General features: G+C 42.1%; 1 protein-coding gene and 1 non-coding gene across 2 annotated transcripts in view; one reads left to right on the forward strand and one right to left on the reverse strand.

Annotated features, from left to right (window-relative positions):
- KPNA7 (karyopherin subunit alpha 7) overlaps positions 1-25,190 on the reverse strand; it is a 48,157-nt gene that overhangs the window by 6,194 nt on the left and 16,773 nt on the right. Inside the window, exons 4-9 of the mRNA XM_057528813.1 lie at positions 11,218-11,300; positions 10,520-10,788; positions 9,051-9,133; positions 6,517-6,780; positions 4,086-4,319; positions 2,386-2,568 (exon numbers count right to left, since the gene is read on the reverse strand). Of these exons, the coding sequence (XP_057384796.1) occupies positions 2,386-2,568; positions 4,086-4,319; positions 6,517-6,780; positions 9,051-9,133; positions 10,520-10,788; positions 11,218-11,300 (1,116 nt within the window). The remainder of the gene's footprint in view (positions 1-2,385; positions 2,569-4,085; positions 4,320-6,516; positions 6,781-9,050; positions 9,134-10,519; positions 10,789-11,217; positions 11,301-25,190) is intronic.
- On the forward strand, positions 12,885-13,073 carry LOC114238496 (U2 spliceosomal RNA). The gene has a single exon (XR_003623843.2). It is a non-coding gene; the product is annotated as a U2 spliceosomal RNA (small nuclear RNA).

The raw sequence follows: 25,190 nt of genomic DNA on the forward strand, positions 1-25,190 counted from the left end.
AGTGAAAAAAAATGGAGGTAAGAACCAATGTGATAGGTGAGCCTCCAAGAAAACTGGGAAGTGAGGGATGCCCCAGGCCAGGGCAGTAGGAGCCCTGGAGAAGGATTCTGGACTTTGACAGAACAGCAGATGGCCCCCAAGTTACTTCAGAGAACCACAACTGCACTCTGCTGCCCACTTGAAACTGTTTTCTATCTCATCTTGATTTTTCTTAGTGTCCCATGTGCCACTATCTGATATAGGGGCTTCACTGGTCCATCAGATGGGATTTGCCCAGACTCTCCCAAGAAAAAAAATCCCAAGTGTTTAATTCAAATGAATGAGATGAACTTAAATTTCTATAGCCCCCCAAGTGTGCTTTCACACATTTTTTATGTCCGACTTTGCCTCTGGCTGCCAAGTGTGTACTCTGTGTCTGTGATTTGCTCAAAGTCTAAGCGTCTAACTGGGCTGTTTCCAATCTGTTCTTGACTCAGGTCAGTTCTTTCCAGGACAGTTACATGAAAAGGATGCTTTAAGTGAGCTTTTAAAAGGAGTCCTCTGGGGACTTCCCTGGTGGTCCAGTGGTTAAGCATCTGCCTGCCAATGCAGGAGACACGGGTTCGAGCCCTGGTCCAGGAAGATCCCACATGCCACGGAGCAACTAAGCCCATGTACCACAACTATTGAGCCCGTGCTCTAGAGTCCCCAAGCCGCAACTACTGAGCCCACGTGCCGCAACTACTGAGCCCACGTGCCGCAACTACTGAAGCCCACATGCTCTGGGGCCCGTGTGCCACAACTACTGAAGCTCTCACGCCTAGAACCCGTGCTCTGCAACAAGAGAAGCCACCGCAATGAGAAGCCCACGCACCACAACGAAGAGTAGCCGCAACTAGAGAAAGCCTGCATGCAGCAATGAAGACCCAGCACAGCCAAAAATAAATAAATAAAAATAAATAAAAGGAGTCCTCCGGTGTTACTTTGAAACTTTTCAAATGGCTTAGTCACATATAAAAAGACCTAAACCAAATGAATATTGCCAGCCTCCACGATGGCCTGAGATGATCCCAGCCTCTGGGTATTTATGCCCCTGTGTAGCCCCCTCCCATGTTGAAAGGGACTGATCTGTGTAACCAATAGGATGCTGTTGAAATAACCTCATTCACAGGTCATAAAAGACACTGGGGCTTCCACTTTGCTTTCTAAGGTCACTTGCTTCAGGGGAAGCCAGTTGCCATGATGTGAGGGCACTCAAGCAGTCCCAGGGAATCCATGTGGTGAGAATAACTTTCCAGGCATGTGAGTGAGTCAACTTGGAAGCTGATCCTCCAGCCTCCACCAAGCCTTCAGATGAAACTGCAGCCCCAGTTTCCATCTTGAACTTCATGAAAGACCCTGAGCCAGAACCATCCAACTATGCTGCCTCCAGATTCCTAACCCCAGAAATCATGTGAGATAATAAATGTTTGTTTTAAGCCACCAAGGAGTAATTTGTTGTTCAGTATACAACCGACACAAATAGTATGTAAATATTGGCTTAACTTACATTTCAGAAATAAGACTTTTCTAGAATTCTAATTCAAGGCTTTGTAGTCCATTTTCCCAGCCACATAGCCGAATGGAAAAGGAACTCTAGTATGGTCCCTCGAGATCTATCATCGCTAATGTCCTGCTGCTTCCTTCAAGTATATTCTATGTTTCAGTCTTCCAAAAGAGCCAGCCAGCCAATAGTGGCTCATTGACTATTTTTTTTCCTTGCTTCAGACCTTTGATTCGTTTCTCCATCTCACTCAGAGCAAGTCCACGTTCTCACAGACCTTCCGTGATCTGGCCCCTGGGTCCCTTGAGCCTGTTTCCCACCACCTTTCATCCCTTTGTTCTGCTCTGGCCACACCCCCCTCCTTGCTTTTTAAGGTTTCCTTCACCTAGAATGCTCTTTCCCAGGTATCCACAGGACTCACTCACTTCTTTCAGGTCTTTGCTCAAACTTCCTTCCTCAGTGAAGTTTCTCCTAACTACTACATATAAGAGATCACCATCCCATCTCCACTCTGGGCCATCAGTAACTACCCCTCTATCAGATATATTTTACCCATAAATCTCTATCTGATGCGTCTGTTCCCCTCCCCCCTAATACATAAGCTCTATAGAACAAGGACTTTGCTTTGTCATTTCCTGAGCATCTAAAACAGTGCTGGGCACACAAACACTTATCTGAGAAAATGAAGATGATGGACCTTCTTTGAAAGGCCTCTTGTCTTGTCATCCACAGGATGTGTGGACAAAGGGAGGGGGTGAGGAAGTGGCGAGGAAAAGAGAATCCTAGTTAGGTTTTAAGGACCAAATTAAACATCTTAACTTAGAGACTGCTACTTAGGAACCCACCTGTTCAGAACAGCTCACCTGGAGGATAAAAAAGAGGATGTCGAGAATGATGAGAACAATTTTGGTGTCTGGGATGGTGAGAAGATTTATTAGTGGCTCCAAGACTCCAGCCTGGACCAGCTGGATTAACTGGTCCACGGTGCCCCCAGTTGTGAAGTTAGCCACTGTCCAGACAGCCTCTTTCTGGACTTTAAATTCTCCCTGCAGAGAGAGAACATTTCCATTCTTGACAGATCCTGAAGAATTTAAATATAGTGATGCAAACATGGTTCAATTTCTAGGTAGGCTGGACTACCTAATTCCCAGGACTGTAAATTGTGCGTAAAATGTGCAATTTACACAGAATCCCTTGGCAACCTGCCTTTAGTTTTTGAGCAGAAGACAGGATCTTTGAGAAGTCAAGGAGGAGGAAAGGCAGACTCATGTGGGGTCTTACAGGGAGGTTCTAAGATCAAACAGACTCACTTCCTTAAGTCAGGTTATCGGAAAAAGAGAACCAACATCACCCAATCAACACAAATTAGGGATTTTAGGTTATAGTGACCCATGTCTACATTTCTAGTCTTTCTGCTCCAGTAAAACTTTGGACAAGAAGCTCCAGAGCTACAAAGCTGAGCACACAGCCTGGAGGGGACAGAGGAAGGCCACTGAAATATCACTCAATGCATCCCTTACATTTATAAAAAGCACTTGGACCAGAGAGAAGGGAGTCAATTATCACAGATTCTTCTATCCCTTTGCAGGAGGAGTTATTCCCATTTTATGGCTGGGGAAAACTGACTCAGTTTAAAACAAAGTTAAAAAAAAACAAACAAAAACAAAAACAAAAAATGTATGGCTCCAAGCAAGCTATAGTTCAAAAGGCGCAGTTTGAGAAAAGATTACTCCTTGATTCTGACTAGATGTTTCTGATTAGAATATGTACAGACTCACAGCAGGATAGGAAGTGTCCGATAGACTGGAAGATGCCATGATTTGGGTAGTACACCTGGGCTAGCTTTTCGTACCTAATGCACACCTGGGAACCCACCAGCCAACCTGAGAGCAGGACACAGCCAGTGTCTCCTTTTCCCCATCCTACTCAGTAACCTCTGTCCGCAACCCCAGGTCACCACTCCTGACTTGTTTCACAAGTCGATGGTTTAAACATAGCTCATCCACTAAAAGGTGACAAAAAGAAATGCTGACAGTCGTAACTGTCCTGGGGAAAGGAAGTGGGAATCAGGAGGAAGAAGGAAGCTTTACTGTATTTCTACTGTTATATCTGGATTTTCTGTATATATTACCCCTTTCATCAATGTGATTTTTACACTGCAAAGGCCACCTTTCTTCAGTGTAGAATATCACTGTAACCCGATACGTTTTTCCTCCTCAAACAAAACCAAACCAAACCTCATCCCTTTTTGCCAAGGAGAGTAGATGGCAGATTCTTTTAACGCTAGAGATAAGCCAGTATTTACCAGCTCAAGATTCTTCTGGATATTCGAGCTGTGGGATCACCTTTTCACTGGCCAATGCTTGTTGAGTCTTCTAAATTTTTAATGGATTGTCCAAAATGGGATGCCCCTTTCTTTTTTTCAGAGAGAGTTAGGAAACTAATGTTTCATAGGTTCGTCGTGATCTCAATTAGTTTTGCTTCTCAGCGTGCCTCTGAAGAGTTAAAGGAGTTCAACACAGGGCCCGTTGGAGGGTAACCTTTTGTCACATGGGCCACTTACGTTTTCTAGAACAGCTACCAAGGGAGGCAGCGCACCGCAAGCAATCAGCTGCTGGATATGCTGGCGGGGCCCCGCGGCCACGTTGCTTAGCGCCCAGGCTGCATCCTTCTGGATGGAGGAGCGGGGGTGTGTGAGGAGCTGGGGCAGCACAGCCAGGATGCCCGCGTCCAGGGCCAGCTGGGTCTGGTGGTCCGTCCCTGTGACAATGTTCCCCACCGTGCGCAGAGAGGGGGTCTGGAAGAACAAGGTGAGAAAGTGTCACCAAGTACCGTGAGCTCATCACCGTGGAAGGTGACCATCGCCCCAAGCTCTGTGCCCTCCCAAACATCCGTTGTGCTGTGCTGATGGTTTTCTGGAAGCCTGTGAACAATGATTATACCCACGATCCTTATTGATTCCGTGCGTCCATGGCTGTTTACATAGTTTAAAGGTACTCGCCAGCCTCCCAGTACTTCCAGCTCAAGTGGGATAGAGGTCAAGAGATATATTATCAAATGATGCTGTCCTTTTCATATCTTTACACTGGGAAAATTGGTAAATTGATGGTTGTCTTTACAATGTAATGATTTCTACTGAATTTGTATTTAGCACGAGTATCAAGTTTCTGTTGTCGGGACTTCCCTGGTGGCGCAGTGGTTAAGAATCCACCTGCCAATGCAGGGGACACGGGTTCCAGCCCTAGTGTGGGAAGATCCCACGTGCTGCGGAGCGACTAAGCCCGTGCGCCACAACTACTGAGCCAGCACTCTAGGGCCCGTGAACCACAGCTACCGAGCCCGCGAGCCACAACTACTGAAGCCCGTGCGCCTAGAGCCCATGCTCCGCAACAAGAGAAGCCACCGCAATGAGAAGCCTGCGCACCACAACGAAGAGTAGACCCCGCTCGCTGCAACTAGAGAAAGCCCGCGCGCAGCAACGAAGACCCAACGCAGCCAAAAATAAAATATAAATAAATGAATTTATTTAAATAAATAAATAAAATAGTCAACAACCACAAACCACTTTGGGAATGAGGCTGGTCCCTATAATTAACCTCATTAAAAAAAAAAAAGTTTCTGTTGTGTATGTAATTAGAGCTAGTGAAATCTCAGTGGCATTTTTGTTTTGGTGTATTCATAAAACTTCTCTCGATAACTTGGAAGGCCCCCAGGATGGATCTATGATTGGGCTTAAGACAACTGTCCTAGGAGGGCTGACTGTGGATTTATTTTGGTTTCTCTGCATGGTAGTGGCAACCCCAGCACAGTCCATCAACAGTTCTAGAGTTTTCCTAGTCTATCATGCTAGGTATCTGCTACTCGAGTGAGAGATGTTAGAAGTGCCATAGGCCAATCACAGCCTTGCCAGGACTGCCGCATTTGGGCCCCAAGCCCCCACGATAAACAATTTCTTGAAGATGTTGTCTTCACACCTTCCACGCCCCCAGCACTATCCCCAAACTAATCCTGACTTCTGAGGAGTGCTACCTTCATCTCAGAACAGATGATTGCTAAGACTGCACAATATACGATATTAGGCATAGAAATCAAAAGGGGTACCCATGCTTCAAACTACATTTTCAAGAAGTATATTATGTAAGTGACATATGCCTCAGAGTCAAGTATTTGACCTTGGTTTTACTTACTTTTCACCTATATCTGAAGTAGTCTAAGAGAACCAGCTGGGGAGAGGATAAGGGGGAACTATCTTTTATACTTGAGTAAGAAATTAAAATGTTATGAGCTTCAAGTTAAAACACACACACAGGGGCTTCCCTGGTGGCGCAGTGGTTGAGAATCTGCCTGCCAATGCAGGGGACACGGGTTCGAGCCCTGGTCTGGGAAGATCCCACATGCCGCGGAGCAACTAGGCCCGTGAGCCACAACTACTGAGCCTGCGCGTCTGGAGCCTGTGCTCCGCAACAAGATAGGCCGCGATAGTGAGAGGCCCACGCACCGCGATGAAGAGTGGCCCCCGCTTGCCACAACTAGAGAAAGCCCTCGCACAGAAACAAAGACCCAACACAGCCAAAAATAAAAATAAATAAATTAAAAACACACACACACACGGACACACAAACATGCACACCAACTTGTTAACATCTACATGCATAGACCAGTAGAATGAAAGGCCACAAAAGAATAGTTCACTGGTTGGAGGGATTATACGCAATTTTAATTGGTGCTCTTCTATCTTTTCTAGTTACCAGACCAAGAAAAAGTAAGTCACTGAATACCCACTAGGATTTTGGATCAAAGTCGATTCAAGTCTTTGGCTACAGAGTAGCAGAGACCAGGGAAATGCAGATGAACAGCTTTGTTCCAGGTAAAGGATGAACGTCAGCTGGGGAAGGCTTCGGGGTGGGAGAGAACAGAACCTGCTCGAGTGACGATGACCCACAGACTCTAATCTGAAGGCCCCTACAGAGACCGACACGACCCAGGACACTTACCAAGACATTGAGTTCTGAGCTGCTCATGAGCTCAACCAGTCTGGGCAGGACCCCCGTGTCCACCACTTGGCCGATGCGTGTATCACAGCCATCGGTGAGGTAGGACAGAGCCCAGCAGGTGTCCGAGAGAACCTCTCCGTCTGGGTGCCACAGGAGGTGGAAGAGGGCGGGCAACATCTGCTTCACTGCATGATCAGAAGGGTATGGGTTCTTGTTCCGGCACAGATTGGACAAGGTCCACGCGATGTTCCGCAGGAATGTGACCTGTAATGAGGAGACTGTCTCCAGCATGGGGTGCAAAGAAGGAAAACACCAATGGCAATGTGTCCTGACCATCTTTGATCAATAGGATTGACCCGCATGAACCCAAGCCTTTGAGCTTCAAACAGGAATTTATTCTAGGTAATAAGTATAGGAGGAATGCAGAGAATGAGCTTTGTTTTATACGCAAACATCAGATGGAGGTTTCCTTATATTCTTCAAAATGTCCTTCCCCACTTGACTCGATTGATGACCTAATTTCATTTCTCATTGATGAAACAAAGATCAAGCAGGAGTTACTTGGTCTTCCCACCAGCCTATGAACTCTACCAACATGTCCTAACCACGTTTTTGACCTTCTGTTTGAAGATCAGTCTTCCCATCCGTCCCCAGGAACACCTCTCTCCTCTGGATCAGTCCCACCGGTATAGAAACACACTCTGCGACATTCAACCCCTACCCTTGCGCCTCTCCAGCCATCACCCCACTTCTATTTTTCAGAATCCATCCTCAAGGAGGCATCCATATTCACTGCCTATCTTCTTCTTCTACCCCTTCTAGTCTGGTTTCTCCCCCTACTTCTTTGGAGTTAGTGATGAAATCAGCTCCTTCCAAGTCACCAAATCCAAGCTTTTTGAAAAAGCTCTTTTTGCCATCTGTGACACCAAGCCTGGTTTTGTATTGCTAAATGGGCTGTTCCTTCTCATTCTTCTTGGCAGGTTCTACTGAGTTCTGAATTTCAGAGCCCTCAGGACTTGGTCCTGGTTTTCCTCACACTCTAGAGCAGAGGTCAGCCAACTTTTTCTGTAAAAGGCCAGATAGTAAAGTTTTTCAACTTTGCAGGCCAGGTGGTCTCTGTTGCAACTTATCCATTCTGCCCTGGTAACACTGCAAAATCCACAGACAATATGTATGTAAATGAATGGGCGTGGCTGTTTACTTCAAATAAATAAAACTTTATTTAAAAAAACAAGCAGTTGGCCAGGTTAGATTGGCTGATCCCTGCTCTGGCTGACCTTGCCCAGCTGGATGACACATACATGCACAATCATCTAGATAGACCTGCATATCTATCTGTCTGTTGTTGCTGCAATGGTGCCTCTCACTGGCTTCAACTTAATAGGTACAACTAAGGCTCCGATTCCCTCTTCCCTCTATCCTCCCCACATCTCTAGGAGGACAGTGCTCTAAACTAACTAACCTGAAACCCGAGGGCATCCTTGCTTCTTTCTGTCTCCCCCTTCTATGCCCATCACAGCAGCAACCCAGGTCCATCTGCTTCTCCATCTCCCTCTGCTATAATCCTACAGCAAGCAGCCAGAATGGTCTTTCTGGAAAATCAGGCCACTTTACTTCCTGCCTTGAAATCCTCCAAAGCCTTCCTTTTGCCACCAAGATGATGTCTAAGTCCCTCGCCCTACTTGTCATCTTATATTGCTCTCTCCTTGCAAGCTCCCTTGGTCATGCCAGCCTTTTTCCGGTTCAACCATATCAGGTTCTCTCTCACCCTGAAGGCAGGGCATGTATTCCCTTGACTTTTGGAAGCTGCTTTCTCTTCATTTTTGTTTGAGGCAAATCTAGAACCCAAATTTCATTCCTAACCCAGGGAGTCCTCTAGTGTTGCCACAGCAATCAACTTGGACCCTAAGCTTCCAACTTAGACCCTATTTATTACCCAGGAACAGAACTGGTGAGCCACTAATTCTGTCTGTGCCCCTGGAACAGAGAGCTCAGTCATCTACTTTTGCAGGATTTTAAGCTTAGAAAAACTTGAATGGATCTCTTCTAATCCCCACTGCCCCCCGCAAAGAAAGATCAGCACTACTGCCCTTGAGGACAAATTTGGATCAACTTCTACCCAAAGTAATATTCAGTCCTAGGCCTTGTTCATCATTGCTATCGTTAGGGGGCCAGGCAGCAACCACGTGGCCTAGCATTGATTTGGAATTACATCCCCCATTTCCCAACTTTGGGAACCTGCTACCTAACTAGGTTACCTCATTAAAAAGACACACACTGGGGACCTCCCTGGTGGTCCAGTGGTTAAGAATTTGCCTTCCAATGCAGGGGACACAGGTTCAATCCCTGGTCAGTGAACTAAGATCCCACATGCCATGGGGCAGCTAAGCTGCACACTGCACCTTCTGAGCCCACGCACCACAACTAGAGAGAAGCCTGCGTACCGCAACCAAGAGCCTGCATGCCACAACTAAGACCCGACGCACCCAAATAAATAAACAAATAAATAAAATTAATTTAAAAAAGACATTCACTGGTATACTTGATGAAACCAGGGTCAGCAGATGTGGAATGGCATCACTCAAGATAACGTTGTCTCTGAATTTTGGTCCATCACCTACAAATAGACAAGAACATGACACTCAAAGAGGGAACAGAGAGAGTCCTGGGGTGGGTGAGTAATTCTTCACAAGTCTCTGCAAAGGGGGAGAGGCCAAAACTCATTCCTGGGTTGGGCAAGTAGATAGTATAGCCATGAACTAGACCCTGGGTCTCTGACATGTTGGTTGAGTAGATGGCCTGACGTGGAAATCAGGCACCCCACAGCAGGGATTGCTATAAGCAGAGTCTCTGGACCCATCCAGAAGCCAGCCAACTGGGCCCAGGCAGCACGTTCTAAATGCTGGTGGAATTTCACAGCATGGTTCTCAGGAGACAAAGGCCAGTATGGACCAAATTGTCTTCCCAGAAGGCTTTGGCATGGGGCAGTAACTTCCAAATGCAACTCAGAACAAAGTCTGGGAGATGGATAGATTCTAGCCATCAGTTTTCTGCTACTTTGGCTAGAATACCAATTTTAGACCCTAGACGTCTCAGCCTGTAATTCTTCAATCATCAGGCAAGGTATAAGTTACACTACACCACCCGATTTTGCCTGTTCCTTACTGCACTAAGCAAAATGAGAGACGAAATCTCTGTAATAGTTGCTTTATTTCTGCAAGCTTTTAAAAAGTAGACTTATTTTATATTCTGTGTTTGCTAATTCCATCCTCTGAAGTCCTTGGAGGTCTAATCACATTGTTTGCTTCTGCTGACTCAGTCATAGTGGATTGTTGACTTTCTGAACTTGAAATTGCTAATATTTGGCTGATCTTAATTTGTCAGAATCCTGAGGGGCCCGACTGAGTTTGTTTCCCCCAGAGAGCGTCACATTTATATTCAGCCAGGGATCCTGGAGTTCCCAACCTGACAGCATTCACTCCCCAGCTTGTGTTTTCCCGGACCACGCAGGGAATACAGCATCCAGTCCCAAATCCATGAGGCCAGTCTTAGGATTCTGTTTTCAGGGGAGACTTTTATCCTAAACTAAGCAGACATTTTCATGTGTATTCCCTGGGCAACTTTCATTAAAGGTAGAATTCTTTTAGGGTACTGGGTGATGTAAGGGTCTGTCATAAAATCCCCACATTGCATGAGCCAAAGACTTGTCTTTTGTTCCTGAAGCCACTAAGCCCTGAGGCTGTAGGACCCCAGTCTTGGCAGGTGTCCCTAGGCAGCCTGGAGCTTCAGAACATACCATGTCTTCTAGCTTCAGCTTCAATTTTTGGCCTCTGAACTTGACTCTGAATTTTGGAAAGGCCCATTCTACTCTTCCCAGCATTGTTAGGTATTTATACTTAAAGTGTCTGATCTACAATACTACCCAAAGAATTCCCATTGCATGCCACTCACAAGGCCCACTGTTTTCTTTGCCCCCTGCCCCCCACCGAGGGGAGAGGCTCACCTGCTATATTACCAAGGGCCCACACTGCCTGTTCACACACAGTCATATGAGGGGAAGACAGGAGCTCAACCAAGGGCTGGATGGCCCCTCCGTCCACGACAGCACGAGTCAGCTCCGAAGTACCAGAGGCAATATTGGTCAGAGCCCAGGCTGCCTCGAGCTGCAAGCGGGGATGAAGGGATGACTTCAGGAACTCCACCAGCCTGGGAATGAGCCCTGCGTCAACAATCAGCTTCAGAGGAGGGTTCTTTTCCCGGGACAGCATTTTCCTTCGCAGTGTAAGAGAAAAGACAAGAACATGTCCTGTGAGGCAGGTAAGAAGAACCTCCTTTATGGATGTTCTTGGCATTCCCAACTATCAAATGAAACAAACCACTGGGCCAGAGCTCCTTCATATCCTAGAGTTCAGCCTGTAACACTCTGCAGTGATGAAGCAATATTTTTCCCTTTAGTTATTATCTATGAGCCGCCATTCCTGTTGAGGCCAATTTAAATTAAGCTATTCATCTCTGACCACACTTGCATATCTTAAGTTGTTCTCAAGGACAGCGTAGAGGAGCAATTTCATCTCACTTCTGGATGGACTGGCCTTTTCTTATATTGTGTGGGCATTCTGCCACTGCCAAGAAACCAAATAGGCTGCTGGAACCCATTTCTAGCTATGCATCTGTCAACAATACAAGTCTGTTTGGCGATACCTGGCTGCCTGGGTGGCCTGGAAACATAGTTCTGGATCTGAGGCATTGACACCGTTGATTATTTCTTGCAGGGTGAGGCTGACCTGCAAGGAGACATACATTCAAGTCATAGTCTCTGCCAAAAGGAACCATAGGTCATCTAGTCTAGCCATCTATCTGATTAGAAGAAGCTGGCTTGAACACTATGTCTCAATGTGTATGCTGGTCTGTATTAGGGGAAGGAAGAACATTTGGTGGTCTCACAGATTTGTGGGACACTCCCCGTGCTCTGGAGGATAGGTAATTCCTATCATCACTTGGATCCCCAGCACCTTTTTATCCCATGCAGTAAGAACATGCTAGTGGGTGGCAGCAAAAATGGGAGAACAAGGACCTCAAAATTCTCTCCTCCATAAAAGCAACAAGAAACCTGAAAAATAGAATCAACTTTTTTAGAACTCTGGAAACTGACCAAAGGTTTGCAGCAATTTGTTTTATTCAAGCTGAAAAGGGTTTATTCAAGAAAAATGTCTAAATCTCAGTAAGAACAGCAAGGTTTATGGCATTTTGCCTTGCCTTATTCCCACTCCTCCTCCCACAGCTCCGTGGTAGCTTTGAAAACCAACAGCCCAGCAGCCACTGGAGGAGGCAGAACAGGTTGGTGCTCCCTTAAAGCTTCACTCCCAGAGAATTATTATTCTTCGATGCTTCTAGTGGTTTCCTGGGAGATTCCATTTGTAAGATTCTATTTTATTTGACTCAGAGCTCACACAATGCAAAAAGTCTTTTCCCTGGAGGTATTTGTTAAAAACAGTTAGAGGAAGTGGTTCAGCTTCACAGCTGCTTGGGGTGGGGGGTGGGGGGATTAGATAACAGTTGGGGGCAAACAATAGACTAACCAAAAAACTTAAAAGGCAAAGCTGGGAATGAGATGTTCATTGGGGCTTTGAGAGCTCCAACATGTTCCTGAAAATCTAGAAGGTCACATGCCTCTACAGAACTGTTGCACATGCTCACAGAAAATGGAGAAGACCCTGAGGTCTCACCTCTGGCTGACTTTGAGGCTCTGTGCAAGCAGGAAGTGAAGGTTTAAGGCAGCATTGTCAACTTCCTGGTTGAATGTTGAAGGCATGCCCCAACATGCACACAGAATGCCTTGGCAAAGATTGGGTGAATTTTTGCTTCCAAGTGTGGAAGGAAATCTCTGTCTAATCATTAGCTGACCACTAAGCTAACTGAGCAGAGAATTCAGTGCCTACACATGACAAAGAATACAAACTTTACAAAATCAACTCAAAAGTCACTGAATGAACAAACAGTGAGCAACAACAAGAAACCCTGGGCAAGGGGTAGGGGGGCGCAGATCTTATATGCAAAGTTGCCACGTTATTTTAAATGACTAGTTGTTAAAGAAATTACAAGACATTCAAAGTATAGCACATATACGAGCAAAAAACAAGGCAATTAATAGAAACTGTCCCTGAGGAGCCCAGACATTGGACTTACTAGATGAAGACTTTAAATATGTTCAAAGAACTAAAGGAAAGCATGTCTAAAGAACTAAAGGAAAGTCTAAGAATGATGTCTTAGAGACATAGGAATGATGTCTTAGACACAGAACAAATCATCAGTGAACTTAAAGATGGGTCCATTGAGATTAACCAGCATGAGGGAAAAAAAGAATGAATAGATCTTAGCCAAAAGGCCAAGAAGCAAGCGTAGTAGCTATTCCTATCAGTTTAATATCTGATGCATCCTCTATCCAAGGACAATATATTAAATGGATTTTTGGAACTAGGAGATGGAATAGAACTTGCTCCATCCACTCCATGCATTGACCCAGGTATTACAGTACTTCCAGGAATAGTGCACCCCCTTTGAGGGAAATAAAGACTTTTTTTTAAAAAAAGCAAAAAAAAAAAAAAAAAAAAAAAAAGAAGATTAAACTTAACAGAGCCTTACAGATCAGCAACATATGGATAATAGAATGGAAAAGAGAGAGAAAGGGGCAGAAAGTATATTTGAAGAAATGATTTCCAAAAACATCGCAAATTTGATGAAGGAATTAATCTACACCTCTGAGAAGCTTAATGAACTTCAAACAGGAAAAACTCCAAGAGATCCACACTTAGACACATCATAAAATGTTGGAATCCAAAAACAAAAAGAGAATCTTGAAATCAGCAAAAGAGAAGCAACTCACCATACACAAGTCCTCAACAAGATCAAGAGCTGATTTATCCCCAGAATGCATAAATGACATATTTAAAATGCTGACAGCACGTTTGTCAAGCTAGAATTCTATACATGGCAAATTATAATAAAATGGAGAAATTAAGACAGTCTCAGATAAACAAAACCTGAGAGAATCCATTGTCAGCAAACTCACTCTACAAGAAGAGAGTTCTTCAGGTACTAGAAACTAGATAATAACCAAAGACATGAAGAAATCAACAACACCAGAAAGGCAAATATAATGGTAAATATAAAAGACAGTATAGTAGATAGCCTCATCCACCAGCAGGCAGACAGCAGAAGCAAGAAGAACTACAATCCAGTAGCCTGTGGAACAAAAACCACATTCACAGAAAGATAGACAAGATGAAAAGCCAGAGGGCTATGTACCAGATGAAGGAACAAGATAAAACCCCAGAAAAACAACTAAATGAAGTGGAGATAGGCAACCTTCCAGAAAAAGAATTCAGAATAATGATAGTGAAGATGATCCAGGACCTTGGAAAAAGAATGGAGGCAAAGATCGAGAAGACGCAAGAAATGTTTAACAAAGACCTAGAAGAATTAAAGAACAAACGAACAGAGATAAACAATACAATAACTGAAATGAAAACTACACTAGAAGGAATCAATAGCAGAATAACTGAGGCAGAAGAACGGATAAGTGACCTGGAAGACAGAATGGTGGAATTCACTGCTGTGGAACAGAATAAAGAAAAAAGAATGAAAAGAAATGAAGACAGCCTAAGAGACCTCTGGGACAACATTAAATGCAACAGCATTCCCATTATAAGGGTCCCAGAAGGAGAAGAGAGAGAGAAAGGACCAGAGAAAATATTTGAAGAGATTATAGTCGAAAACTTCCCTAACATGGGAAAGGAAATAGCCACCCAAGTCCAGGAAGCGCAGAGAGTCCCATACAGGATAAACCCAAGGAGAAACACGCCGAGACACATAGTAATCAAATTGGCAAAAATTAAAGACAAAGAAAAATTATTGAAAGCAGCAAGGGAAAAATGACAAATAACATACAAGGGAACTCCCATAAGGTTAAGAGCTGATTTCTCAGTAGAAACTCTACAAGCCAGAAGGGAGTGGAGATATACTTAAAGTGATGAAAGGGAAGAACCTACAACCAAGATTACTCTACCCAGCAAGGATCTTATTCAGATTTGATGGAGAAATCAAAAGCTTTACAGACAAGCAAAAGCTAAGAGAATTCAGCACCACCAAACCAGCTCTACAACAAATGCTAAAGGAACTTCTCTAAGTGGGAAACACAAGAGAAGAAAAGGACCTCCAAAAAAAACCCCAGAACAATTAAGAAAATGGTAATAGGAACAAACATATCGATAATTACCTTAAATGTGAATGGATTAAATGCTCCAACCAAAAGACACAGGCTTGCTGAATGGAAACAAAACAAGACCCATATGTATGCTGACTACAAGAGACCCACTTCAGACCTAGGGACACATACAGACTGAAAGTGAGGGGATGGAAAAAGATATTCCATGCAAATGGAAATCAAAAGAAAGCTGGAGTAGCAATACTCATATCAGATAAAATAGACTTTAAAATAAAGAATGTTACAAGAGACAAGGAAGGACACTACATAATGATTCAGGGATCAATCCAAGAAGAAGATATAACAATTATAAATATATATGCACCCAACATAGGAGCACCTTAATACATAAGGCAACTGCTAACAGCTATAAAAGAGGAAATCGACAGTAACCCAATAATAGTGGGGGACTTTAACACCTCACTTACACCAATGGACAGATCATCCAAACAGAAAATTAATAAGGAAACACAAGCTTCAAATGACACAATAGACCAGACAGTTTTAATTGATATTTATAGGACATTCCATCCAAAAACAGATTACACGTTCTTCTCAAGTGCAAATGGAACATTCTCCAGGATAGATCACATCTTGGGTCACAAATCAAGCCTCAGTAAATTTAAGAAAATTGAAATCATATCAAGCATCTTTTCTGACCACAACGCTATGAGATTAGAAATGAATTACAAGGAAAAAAACGTAAAAAACACAAACACATGGAGGCTAAACAATACGTTACTAAATAACCAAGAGATCACTGAAGAAATCAAAGAGGAAATAAAAAAATACCTACAGACAAATGACAATGAAAACACGATGATCCAAAACCTATAGGATGCAGCAAAAGCAGCTCTAAGAGGGAAGTTTATAGCTATACAAGCCTACCTCAAGAAACAAGAAAAATCTCAAATAAACAATCTAACCTTACACCTGAAGGAACTAGAGAAAGAAGAACAAACAAAACCTAAAGTTAGCAGAAGGAAAGAAATCATAAAGATGAGAGCAGAAATAAATGAAATAGAAACAAAGAAAACAATAGCAAAGATCAATAAAACTAAAAGCTGGTTCTTTGAGAAGATAAACAAAATTGATAAACCATTAGCCAGACTCATCAAGAAAAAGAGAGAGAGGACTCAAATCAATAAAATTAGAAACGAAAATGAAGAAGTTACAACAGACACCGCAGAAATACAAAGCATCCTAAGAGACTACTACAAGCAACTCTATGCCAATAAAATGGACAAGCTGGAAAAATGGACAAATTCTTAGAAAGGTATAACCTTCCAAGACAGAACCAGGAAGAAATAGAAAATATGAACAGACCAATCACAAGCACTGAAATTGAAACTGTGATTAAAAATCTTCCAACAAACAAAAGTCCAGGACCAGATGGCCTCACAGGTGAATTCTATAAAACATTTAGAGAAAAGCTAACACCCATCCTTCTCAAACTCTTCCAAAAAATTACGGAGGAAGGAACACTCCCAAACTCATTCTATGAGGCCACCATCAACCTGATACCAAAACCAGACAAAGATACTACAAAAAAAGAAAATTGCAGACCAATATCACTGATGAATATAGATGCAAAAATCCTCAACAAAACACTAGCAAACAGAATCCAACAACACATTAAAAGGATCATACACCATGATCAAGTGGGATTTATCCAGGGATGCAAGGATTCTTCAATACATGCAAATCAATCAATGTGATACACCATATTAACAAATTGAAGGATAAAAACCATATGATCATCTCAATAGACGCAGAAAAAGCTTTTGACAAAATTCAACACCCATTTATGATAAAAACTCTCCAGAAAGTTGGCATAGAGGGAACCAACCTCAATATAATAAAGGCCATATATGAGAAACCCACAGCAAACATCATTCTCAATGGTGAAAAACTGAAAGCATTTCCTCTAAGATCAGGAACAAGACAAGTATATCCACTCTCACCACTATTATTCAACATAGTTTTGGAAGTCCTAGCCATGGCAATCAGAGAAGAAAAAGAAATAAAAGGAATACAAATTGGAAAAGTAGAAGTAAAACTGTCACTGTTTGCAGATGACATGATACTATACATAGACAATCCTAAAGATGCCACCAGAAAACTACTAGAGCTAATCAATGAATTTGGTAAAGTTGCAGGATACAAAATTAATGCACAGAAATCTCTTGCATTCCTATACACTAATGATGAAAAATCTGAAAGAGAAATTAAGGAAACACTCCCATTTACCATTGCAACAAAAAGAATAAAATACCCAGGAATAAACCTACCTAGGGAGACAAAAGACCTGTATGCAAAAAACTATAAGACACTGATGAAAGAAATTAAAGATGATACCGACAGATGGAGAGATATACCATGTTCTTGGATTGGAAGAATCAATATTGTGAAAATGACTATACTACCCAAAGCAATCTACAGATTCAGTGCAATCCCTATCAAATTACCAATGGCATTTTTTATGGAACTAGAACAAAAAATCTTTAAATTTGTATGGAGACACAAAAGACCCCGAATAGCCAAAGCAGTCTTGAGGGAAAAAAGCGGAGATGGAGGAATCAAGACTCCCTGACTTCAGACTATACTACAAAGCTACAGTAATCAAGACAATATGGTACTGGCACAAAAACAGAAATATAGATCAATGGAACAAGATAGAAAGCCCAGAGATAAACCCACACACCTATGGTCAACTAATCTATGACAAAGGAGGAAACGATACACAATGGAGAAAAGACAGTCTCTTCAATAAGTGGTGCTGGAAAAACTGGACAGTTACACGTAAAAGAATGAAATTAGAACACTCCCTAACACCATACACAAAAATAAACTCAAAATGGATTAAAGACCTAAATGTAAGGCCAGACACTATAAAACTATTAGAGGAAAACATAGGCAGAACACTCTATGACATAAATCACAGCAAGATCCTTTTTGACTCACCTCCTAGAGAAATGGAAATAAAAACAAAAATAAACAAATGGGACCTAATGAAACTTCAAAGCTTTTGCACAACAAAGGAAACCATAAACAAGATGAAAAGAGAATCCTCAGAATGGGAGAAAATATTTGCAAGTGAAGCAACTGACAAAGGATTAATCTCCAAAATTTACCAGCAGCTCATGCAGCTCAATATCAAAAAAACAAACAACCCAATCCAAAAATGGGCAGAAGACCTAATAGACATTTCTCCAAAGAAGATATACAGATTGCCAAAAAACACATGAAAGAATGCTCAACATCACTAATCATTAGAGAAATGCAAATCAAAACTACAATGAGGTATCACCTCACACCAGTCAGAATGGCCATCATCAGAAAATCTACAAACAACAAATGCTGGAGAGGGTGTGGAGAGAAGGGAACCCTCTTGCACTGTTGGTGGGAATGTAAATTGATACAGCCACTATGGAGAACAGTATGGAGGTTCCTTAAAAAACTAAAAATAGAATTACCATATGACCCAGCAATCCCACTACTGGCCATATACCCAGAGAAAACCATAATTCAAAAAGACACATGCACCCCAATGTTCAATGCAGCACTATTTACGATAGCCAGGTCATGGAAGCAACCTAAATGCCCATCGACAGACAAATGGATAAAGAAGATGTGGTACATATAGACAATGGAATATTACTCAGCCATAAAAAGGAATGAAATTAGGTCATTTGTTGAGACGTGGATGGATCTAGAGAGTGTCATAGTGTGTGAAGTAAGTCAGAAAGAGAAAAACAAATATCGTATACTAACGCATATATGTGGAACCTAGAAAAATGGTACAGATGAACCAGTGTGCAGGGCAGAAATTGAGACACAGATGTAGAGAACAAATGTATGGACACCAAGAGGGGAAAGCGGCAGGGGGTGGGGGGTGGGGGTGTGATGAATTGGGTAATTGGGAGTGACATGTATACACTGATGTGGATAAAACTGATGACTAATAAGAGCCTGCTGTATAAAAAAATAAATTAAATAAAATTCAAAAATCAAAAAAAAAAAAAAAGAAAAATGAGGAAATGCATAGAACAGACCTGACCTAACACACAGCTTGGAGCCAAAAAAAAAATAAAATAAAATAAAAATAAAAAATAAAAAAATAAGACAGTATAAATGTAGTTTTTATTGTAAGTCTTACTTCTGACTTAAAAGACAACTGCATAAAGCAATAATTATAAACCTATATTAATGGGTACATGATGTATAAAGAGGTAACTTGGATGATAATGAGAGCAAAAGCAGAGAGGGAATAAAGTTATATAGGAGTATTGTTTTATATACTATTGAAATTAAAATGGTATTACTCCAAACTAAATAACCAATGGATAAAAAGAACAAAATTCCAGGGAACTTAGAAAATACTTTGAGATGAATGGAAAAAATACATACAATATACCAAAACCAATGAGATGTAACTAAAGCAGAGCACAGAGGGAAATATGTAGCCATAAATCCAAGTATTGAAAAAGTAGAAAGATCTCAAATCCATGACCTAACTTCCTACTTTAAAATATTAGAAATGAAAGAAAATTAAACCCCCCAAAAAAATCAGAAGAAAGGAAATATTAAATACTAGAGTGGAAATAAATGAAACAGAATGAAAAAAATAGAGAGGAAAAAAATAATCAATGAAACCAAAAGTTGGCTCAAAAGAGCAACATAAATGACAAATCTTTAGCTAGACTGACCAAGAGAAAAATAGATGAGACTCAAGTTACTAAAACCAGGAATAAAATTGGGAACATTACTACTGAATTAACAGAAATAAACAAGATTAGAGACGCTATGAAAAAAGTATACAAACAAATTAAATAATCTAGATGAAAGGGACAAATTCCTAGAAACACAAACCAAAAGTGGCTAAAAAATAGAAAATCTGAATAGAACTATAACAAGAGATTGAATTATTAATTTTTTAAAAATTCCACAAAGAGAAGCCCAGATACAAAAGGCTCCACTGGTGAATCTTCACAAACATTTAAAGAAGAAATAACAGCAATCCCTCACAAATGCTTCCAAAAAATAGAAGAGGGAACTTTCTAGCTCATTCTATGAGTCCAGTATTACCCCAATATCAAACTGGACAAAGATATTACAAGAGGAAGTACAGACCAGTATCCCTCATGAATGTATCTTAAAATCCTCAACAAATTCTAGAAAACAAAATGCATCAACACATGAATAGGATTATACATCATAATCAACTGGGATTTAACCCAGGAATGCAAGGGTGGCTCAACCTATGAAAATCAATGTAGCACACCATATCAATAGAATATATGGGGAAAAAAACACGATCATTTCCACAACTGCAGGAAAAGCATTTGACAAGATCCAGCACCCTTTCATGATTAAAAAAAAAGGAAAGCATTCAACAAAAACTAGGAATAAAAGGGAACTTCCTCAATCTAACAAAGGCATCTACAAAAAACTCACAGCTAGCGTCATACTCAATGGTAAGTGAATGAAAACTTCCCCCCTAAGATCAGGAACAGCATAGGATATCCACTCTTGCCACTTTTATTCAACACAGTATTGAAGTTCAAGACAGGTTAATTAAGCAAGAAAAAGAAATTAAAGGCATCTAGATTGGAAAGAAAGTAGTAAAACTCTCTCTGTGTGCAGATGACATGATCTTGAATATAGAAAATCTTAAGGAATCCACACACCAAAATTTAGAGCTAATAGCCAAGGTTCAGCTAGGTTTCAGGATAACATACAAAGATCAGTTCTTTTTCTGTACACTAGCAATGAACAATACAAAACTGAAATTAAGAAAATAAGTTTATTTACAGTAGCATCAAAAGAATAAAATACTTAGGAGTAAATTGAACAAAAGAAGCACAACGCTTGTATGCTGAAAACTATTTTTAAAAATTAGAGAAGACTTAAATACATTGAAAAATATCCTATGTTCATAAACTGGAAGACTTAACATTGTTAAGATAGCAATACTCGGGCTTCCCTGGTGGCGCAGTGGTTGGGAATCTGCCTGCCAATGCAGGGGACACAGGTTCAAGCCCTGGTCTGGGAGGATCCCACATGCCGCGGAGCAGCTGGACCCGTGAGCCACAATTACTGAGCCTGCGCGTCTGGAGCCTGTGCTCTGCAACAAGAGAGGCTGTGATAGTGAGAGGCCCGCACACTGCGATGAAGAGTGGCCCCCGCTTGCCGCAACTAGAGAAAGCCCGTGCACAGAAACGAAGACCCAACACAGCCAAAAATAAATAAATAAATAAATTAATTAATTTTAAAAAAAAGATAGCAATACTCCACAAACTGATCAATGCAATCTCCATCAAAATCTGAGCTTCCTTTAGTGAAAAAATTGACAAGCCAATTCTAAAATTCATATAGAAATGCAAGGGATCCCAAAGAGCCAAAATAATTTTGGGGGAAAAAAAGAACAAAATTGGAGGACCCACACTTTCCAGTTTCAAAACCTACTACAAAGCTACAGTAATCAAGTCTGTTGTGCTGGCATAAGGATAAACATATAGATCAATGGTAGAAAATCCATAGTCCACAAATAAACTCTCACATTTATGGTCAACTGATGTTTGACAAGAGTGTTAAGACCATTCAATGGAGAAAGAATAGCCTTTATGGTGCTGGGACAACAGGACATCTATATGTAAAATAATGAAGTTGGACCCCTACTCATACCACTTACAAAGACTAACTCAAAATGGCTGAAAGACCTAAACATAAGAGCTAAAACTATAAAACTCTTAGAAGGAAACATAGGCATAAATCTTGGTGACTTTGGATTAGGCAATGGATTTTTAGATATGATACCTAAAGCACAAGCAAACCAAAGACAAAATATAGATAAATTGGACTGTTTCAAAATTTAAAACATTTGTGTTTCAAAGAGTCTATCAAGAAAGTAAAAGGACAGCCCACAGAATGGGAGAAAAGATTTGCAAATCACATAACTGGTAAGGGTCTAATGTTCAGAATATATAAAGAGCTCTTTCAACTCAATAAAAAGACAAATTACTTGATTTTAAAAATTGTCAAAGGGTTTGAATAGACATTTCTCGAAAGGAGAGATACAAATAGCCAGTAAGCACGTGAAAAACTGCTCATCATCATTAGTCATTAGGAAAACATCAAAATTACAATACAACCTTTCACACCCATAAAATGGCTCTAATCCAAAAATGGAGAATAACAAGTGTTGGTAAGGATGTAAGAATGTACAGTGATGCAGCTGCTTTGGAAACAAGTTTGGCAGCATATCTGTTTCCTATTGCTACTGTAAAAAATTACCAGAAATTTATTGGCTTAAAACAAAGTTACAGCCTATGGTTCTAGGGGTCAGAAATTCATGATCAGTTTCATTGGACTAAAGTCAAGATGTTGGCAGAGCTGTTTCCTCCTGGAGGCTCTGAGAGGAGAGTCTATTTCCTTGCCTTTTTCAGCCTCTAGTGGGGCTTCCTGTGTTGCTTGGCCTTTGACCCGTCCCATCTTCAAGGCGCTACACGCTCATCTCTGCTTTTGCTCTGCCTTGTCCTTCATCCTTCTTATTATTATAAGGACAGATGTGATTACATTGGGCCCATCCAGATAATCCAGGATAATTTCCACATCTCAAGATCCTTAATCTGGGGACTTCCCTGGTGGCGCAGTGGTTAAGAATCTGCCTGCCAATGCAGGGGACACGGGTTCGAGCCCTGGTCTGGGAAGATCCTACATGCTGCGGAGTGACTAAACCCATGCACCACAACTACTGAGCCCGAGTGCCACAACTCCTGAAGCCCAGGTGCCTGGAGCTCATGCTCTGCAACAAGAGAAGCCACCCAATGAGAAGCCCGTGCACTGCAACGAAGAGTAGCCCCCACTCGCCGCAACTAGAGAAAAGCCCGCACGCAGCAACAAAGACCCAAAGCAGCCAAAAATAAAAATAAATAAATAAATTTATAAAAAAAAAAGAATCCGCCTGCCAATGCAGGGGACACGGGTTCAAGCCCTGGTCGGGAAAGATCCCACATGCCACGGAGCAACTAAGTCCATGCGCCACAACTACTGAGCCTATGCTCTAGAGCCTGTGAGCCACAACTACTGAGCCCGCGTGCCAAGAGCCCATGCTCCACAACAAGAGAAGCCATCGCCATGAGAAGCCCGTGCACCACAACAAAGAGTAGCCCCCGCTTGCCACAACTAGAGAAAGCCTGCACACAGCAACAAAGACCCAGCGCAGCCAAAAAAAAAAGAAAGATCCTTAATCTAACCACATCTACAAAATCCCTTTTGTCATATAAGGTAACATTCACAGGTTCTGGGGATTAGGATAGGGAGATACTGGGGTTGAGGGGACATTATTCAGCTCACCACAAGCACTGCCTCAAAGAGTTAAACTTAGAATTATCATACGACCCAGCAATTCTACTGCTACATATACCTGACACAACTGAAAATATATCCAGACAAAAACCTGTGCATAAAACGTTCATAGCGGGGACCTGGTGGTCCAGTGGTGAAGAATCCACCTTCCAACGCAGGGGACGAGGCTTCGATGCCTGGTCAGGGGACTAAGATCCAACATGCCACGGGGCAACTAAGCCTATGTGCCACAACTACTAAGCTGGCACACCTCAACAAGAGAGCCTGTGTGCCGCACACTACAGAGCCCACGTGCCCTGGAGCCTGCACACCACAACTAGAGAGAGAAAACCCACACGCCACAACTAGAGAGAAGCCTGTGCACCGCAACAAAGAGCCCGCGTGTCACAACGAAATATCCCACATACCTCAAGGAAGGTCCTGCATGCCATAACTAAGGCCCGATGCAGCCGAAAATAAAAAAACTAAAAAATAAAAATAAATTTTTTTGAGAAAAAAAAAAAACAAGACGTTCATAGTGGCATTACTTATAACACCCCAAAAATGGAAACAATCCAAATGTCCATCAGCTAATGAATGAATAAACAAAATGTGGTCTACAATGAAATATTATTCACCCACAAAAAGGAAAGTACTGGGCTTCCCTGGTGGCGCAGTGGTTGAGAATCTGCCTGCTAATGCAGGGGACGCGGGTTCGAGCCCTGGTCTGGGAAGATCCCACGTGCCGCGGAGCAACTGGGCCCGTGAGCCACAACTACTGAGCCTGCGCGTCTGAAGCCTGTGCTCCGCAACAAGAGAGGCCGCGATAGTGAGAGGCCCGCGCACCGCGATGAAGAGTGGCCCCCGCTTGCCACAACCAGAGAAAGCCCTCGCACAGAAACGAAGACCCAACACAGCCAAAAATAAATAAATAAATAAAAATAGTAAAAGCTCTGTTTAAAAAAAAGGAAAGTACTGACACATGCTACAACATCAATGAACCTTGCAAACATTTTACTGACGGAAAGAAGCCAGGCACAAAAAGCTACGTATTATATGATTCCATTTATATGAAATATCCAGAATAGGTAAATCCACAGAGACAAAGTAGATTCGTGGTCACCAGAGGCTGGGGGAAGGAGGAGTGAGGAGTGACTGCTTCGTGGGTGTGGGGTTTCTACTGAGGTGATGAGTATATTCTGAAATTAGTAAGCAGTGATGGTCTCACCACCTTGTGAACATACTAGAAACCACTGATTATAGTCTTTAAAAGGGTGAATTCTGTGGTATGTGAATTAGAATTTTAAAAGGAACATGCTAATATAGGATAAAAAAGGAAACTCTTTCATAGTTTTGTTTCACAGTTTCATCTTCCTTGGGTGGCAGGAATCCTAGGGACTCCTCTAGACGAGTGAAGCTGGGTAGAGTAGGGTTCAGAGCCCTACGGCAATTCAAAGAATGATCACAGCCATCCCATTTGATGGACAGTAGAACATCATGGGATCCACTTGCCCAGATTGAACTAATCTCTGCCCTCTAAGAGCCTTCATCCTAGCAGGATGCAAGGATGCACATGGATAGTTAACATAATAGATCATAAAAGACATGAAGACACAACACCATCACAGTTCTAACCCTCCTAAGTCAGGGCATTCTGCAAAAGATTCACAACAATATTGGCCTGGAAGTACCCCAGGATTTGCCTTGAGTGAGGCTGGGGCGGATGGAGAATGGAAGCTAGATGACAGCATTCAAGTCCTAGGTAAGACGTGGCACGTCGAGTGACCATATGCCTCCAGTGAGGGAGAACCTCCATGACCCCTCATTTCCTGTTTCCGGCTGAATGGCAGCAAGTGAATTTTCAATGAGACGCAGCATCTCCTCCACCCCCTGTTAGAACATAGATCCCAGACTCACGGCCACAAAGCTAATGACACTTAGCTTTCTGAAAACACCAGTTTAGTTCTAATCACCATCTCTCTACCCCTTTCCTTAAAGGGCCTCCATTAGAGCTTGCAAGTTCTGAATCAAACATTTTCAAGGCAGAGAAACTTACCAAGGA

This window comes from Balaenoptera acutorostrata, chromosome 15 (genome assembly GCF_949987535.1).
Source record: "Balaenoptera acutorostrata chromosome 15, mBalAcu1.1, whole genome shotgun sequence".
Taxonomy (NCBI): Eukaryota; Metazoa; Chordata; class Mammalia; order Artiodactyla; family Balaenopteridae; genus Balaenoptera; species Balaenoptera acutorostrata.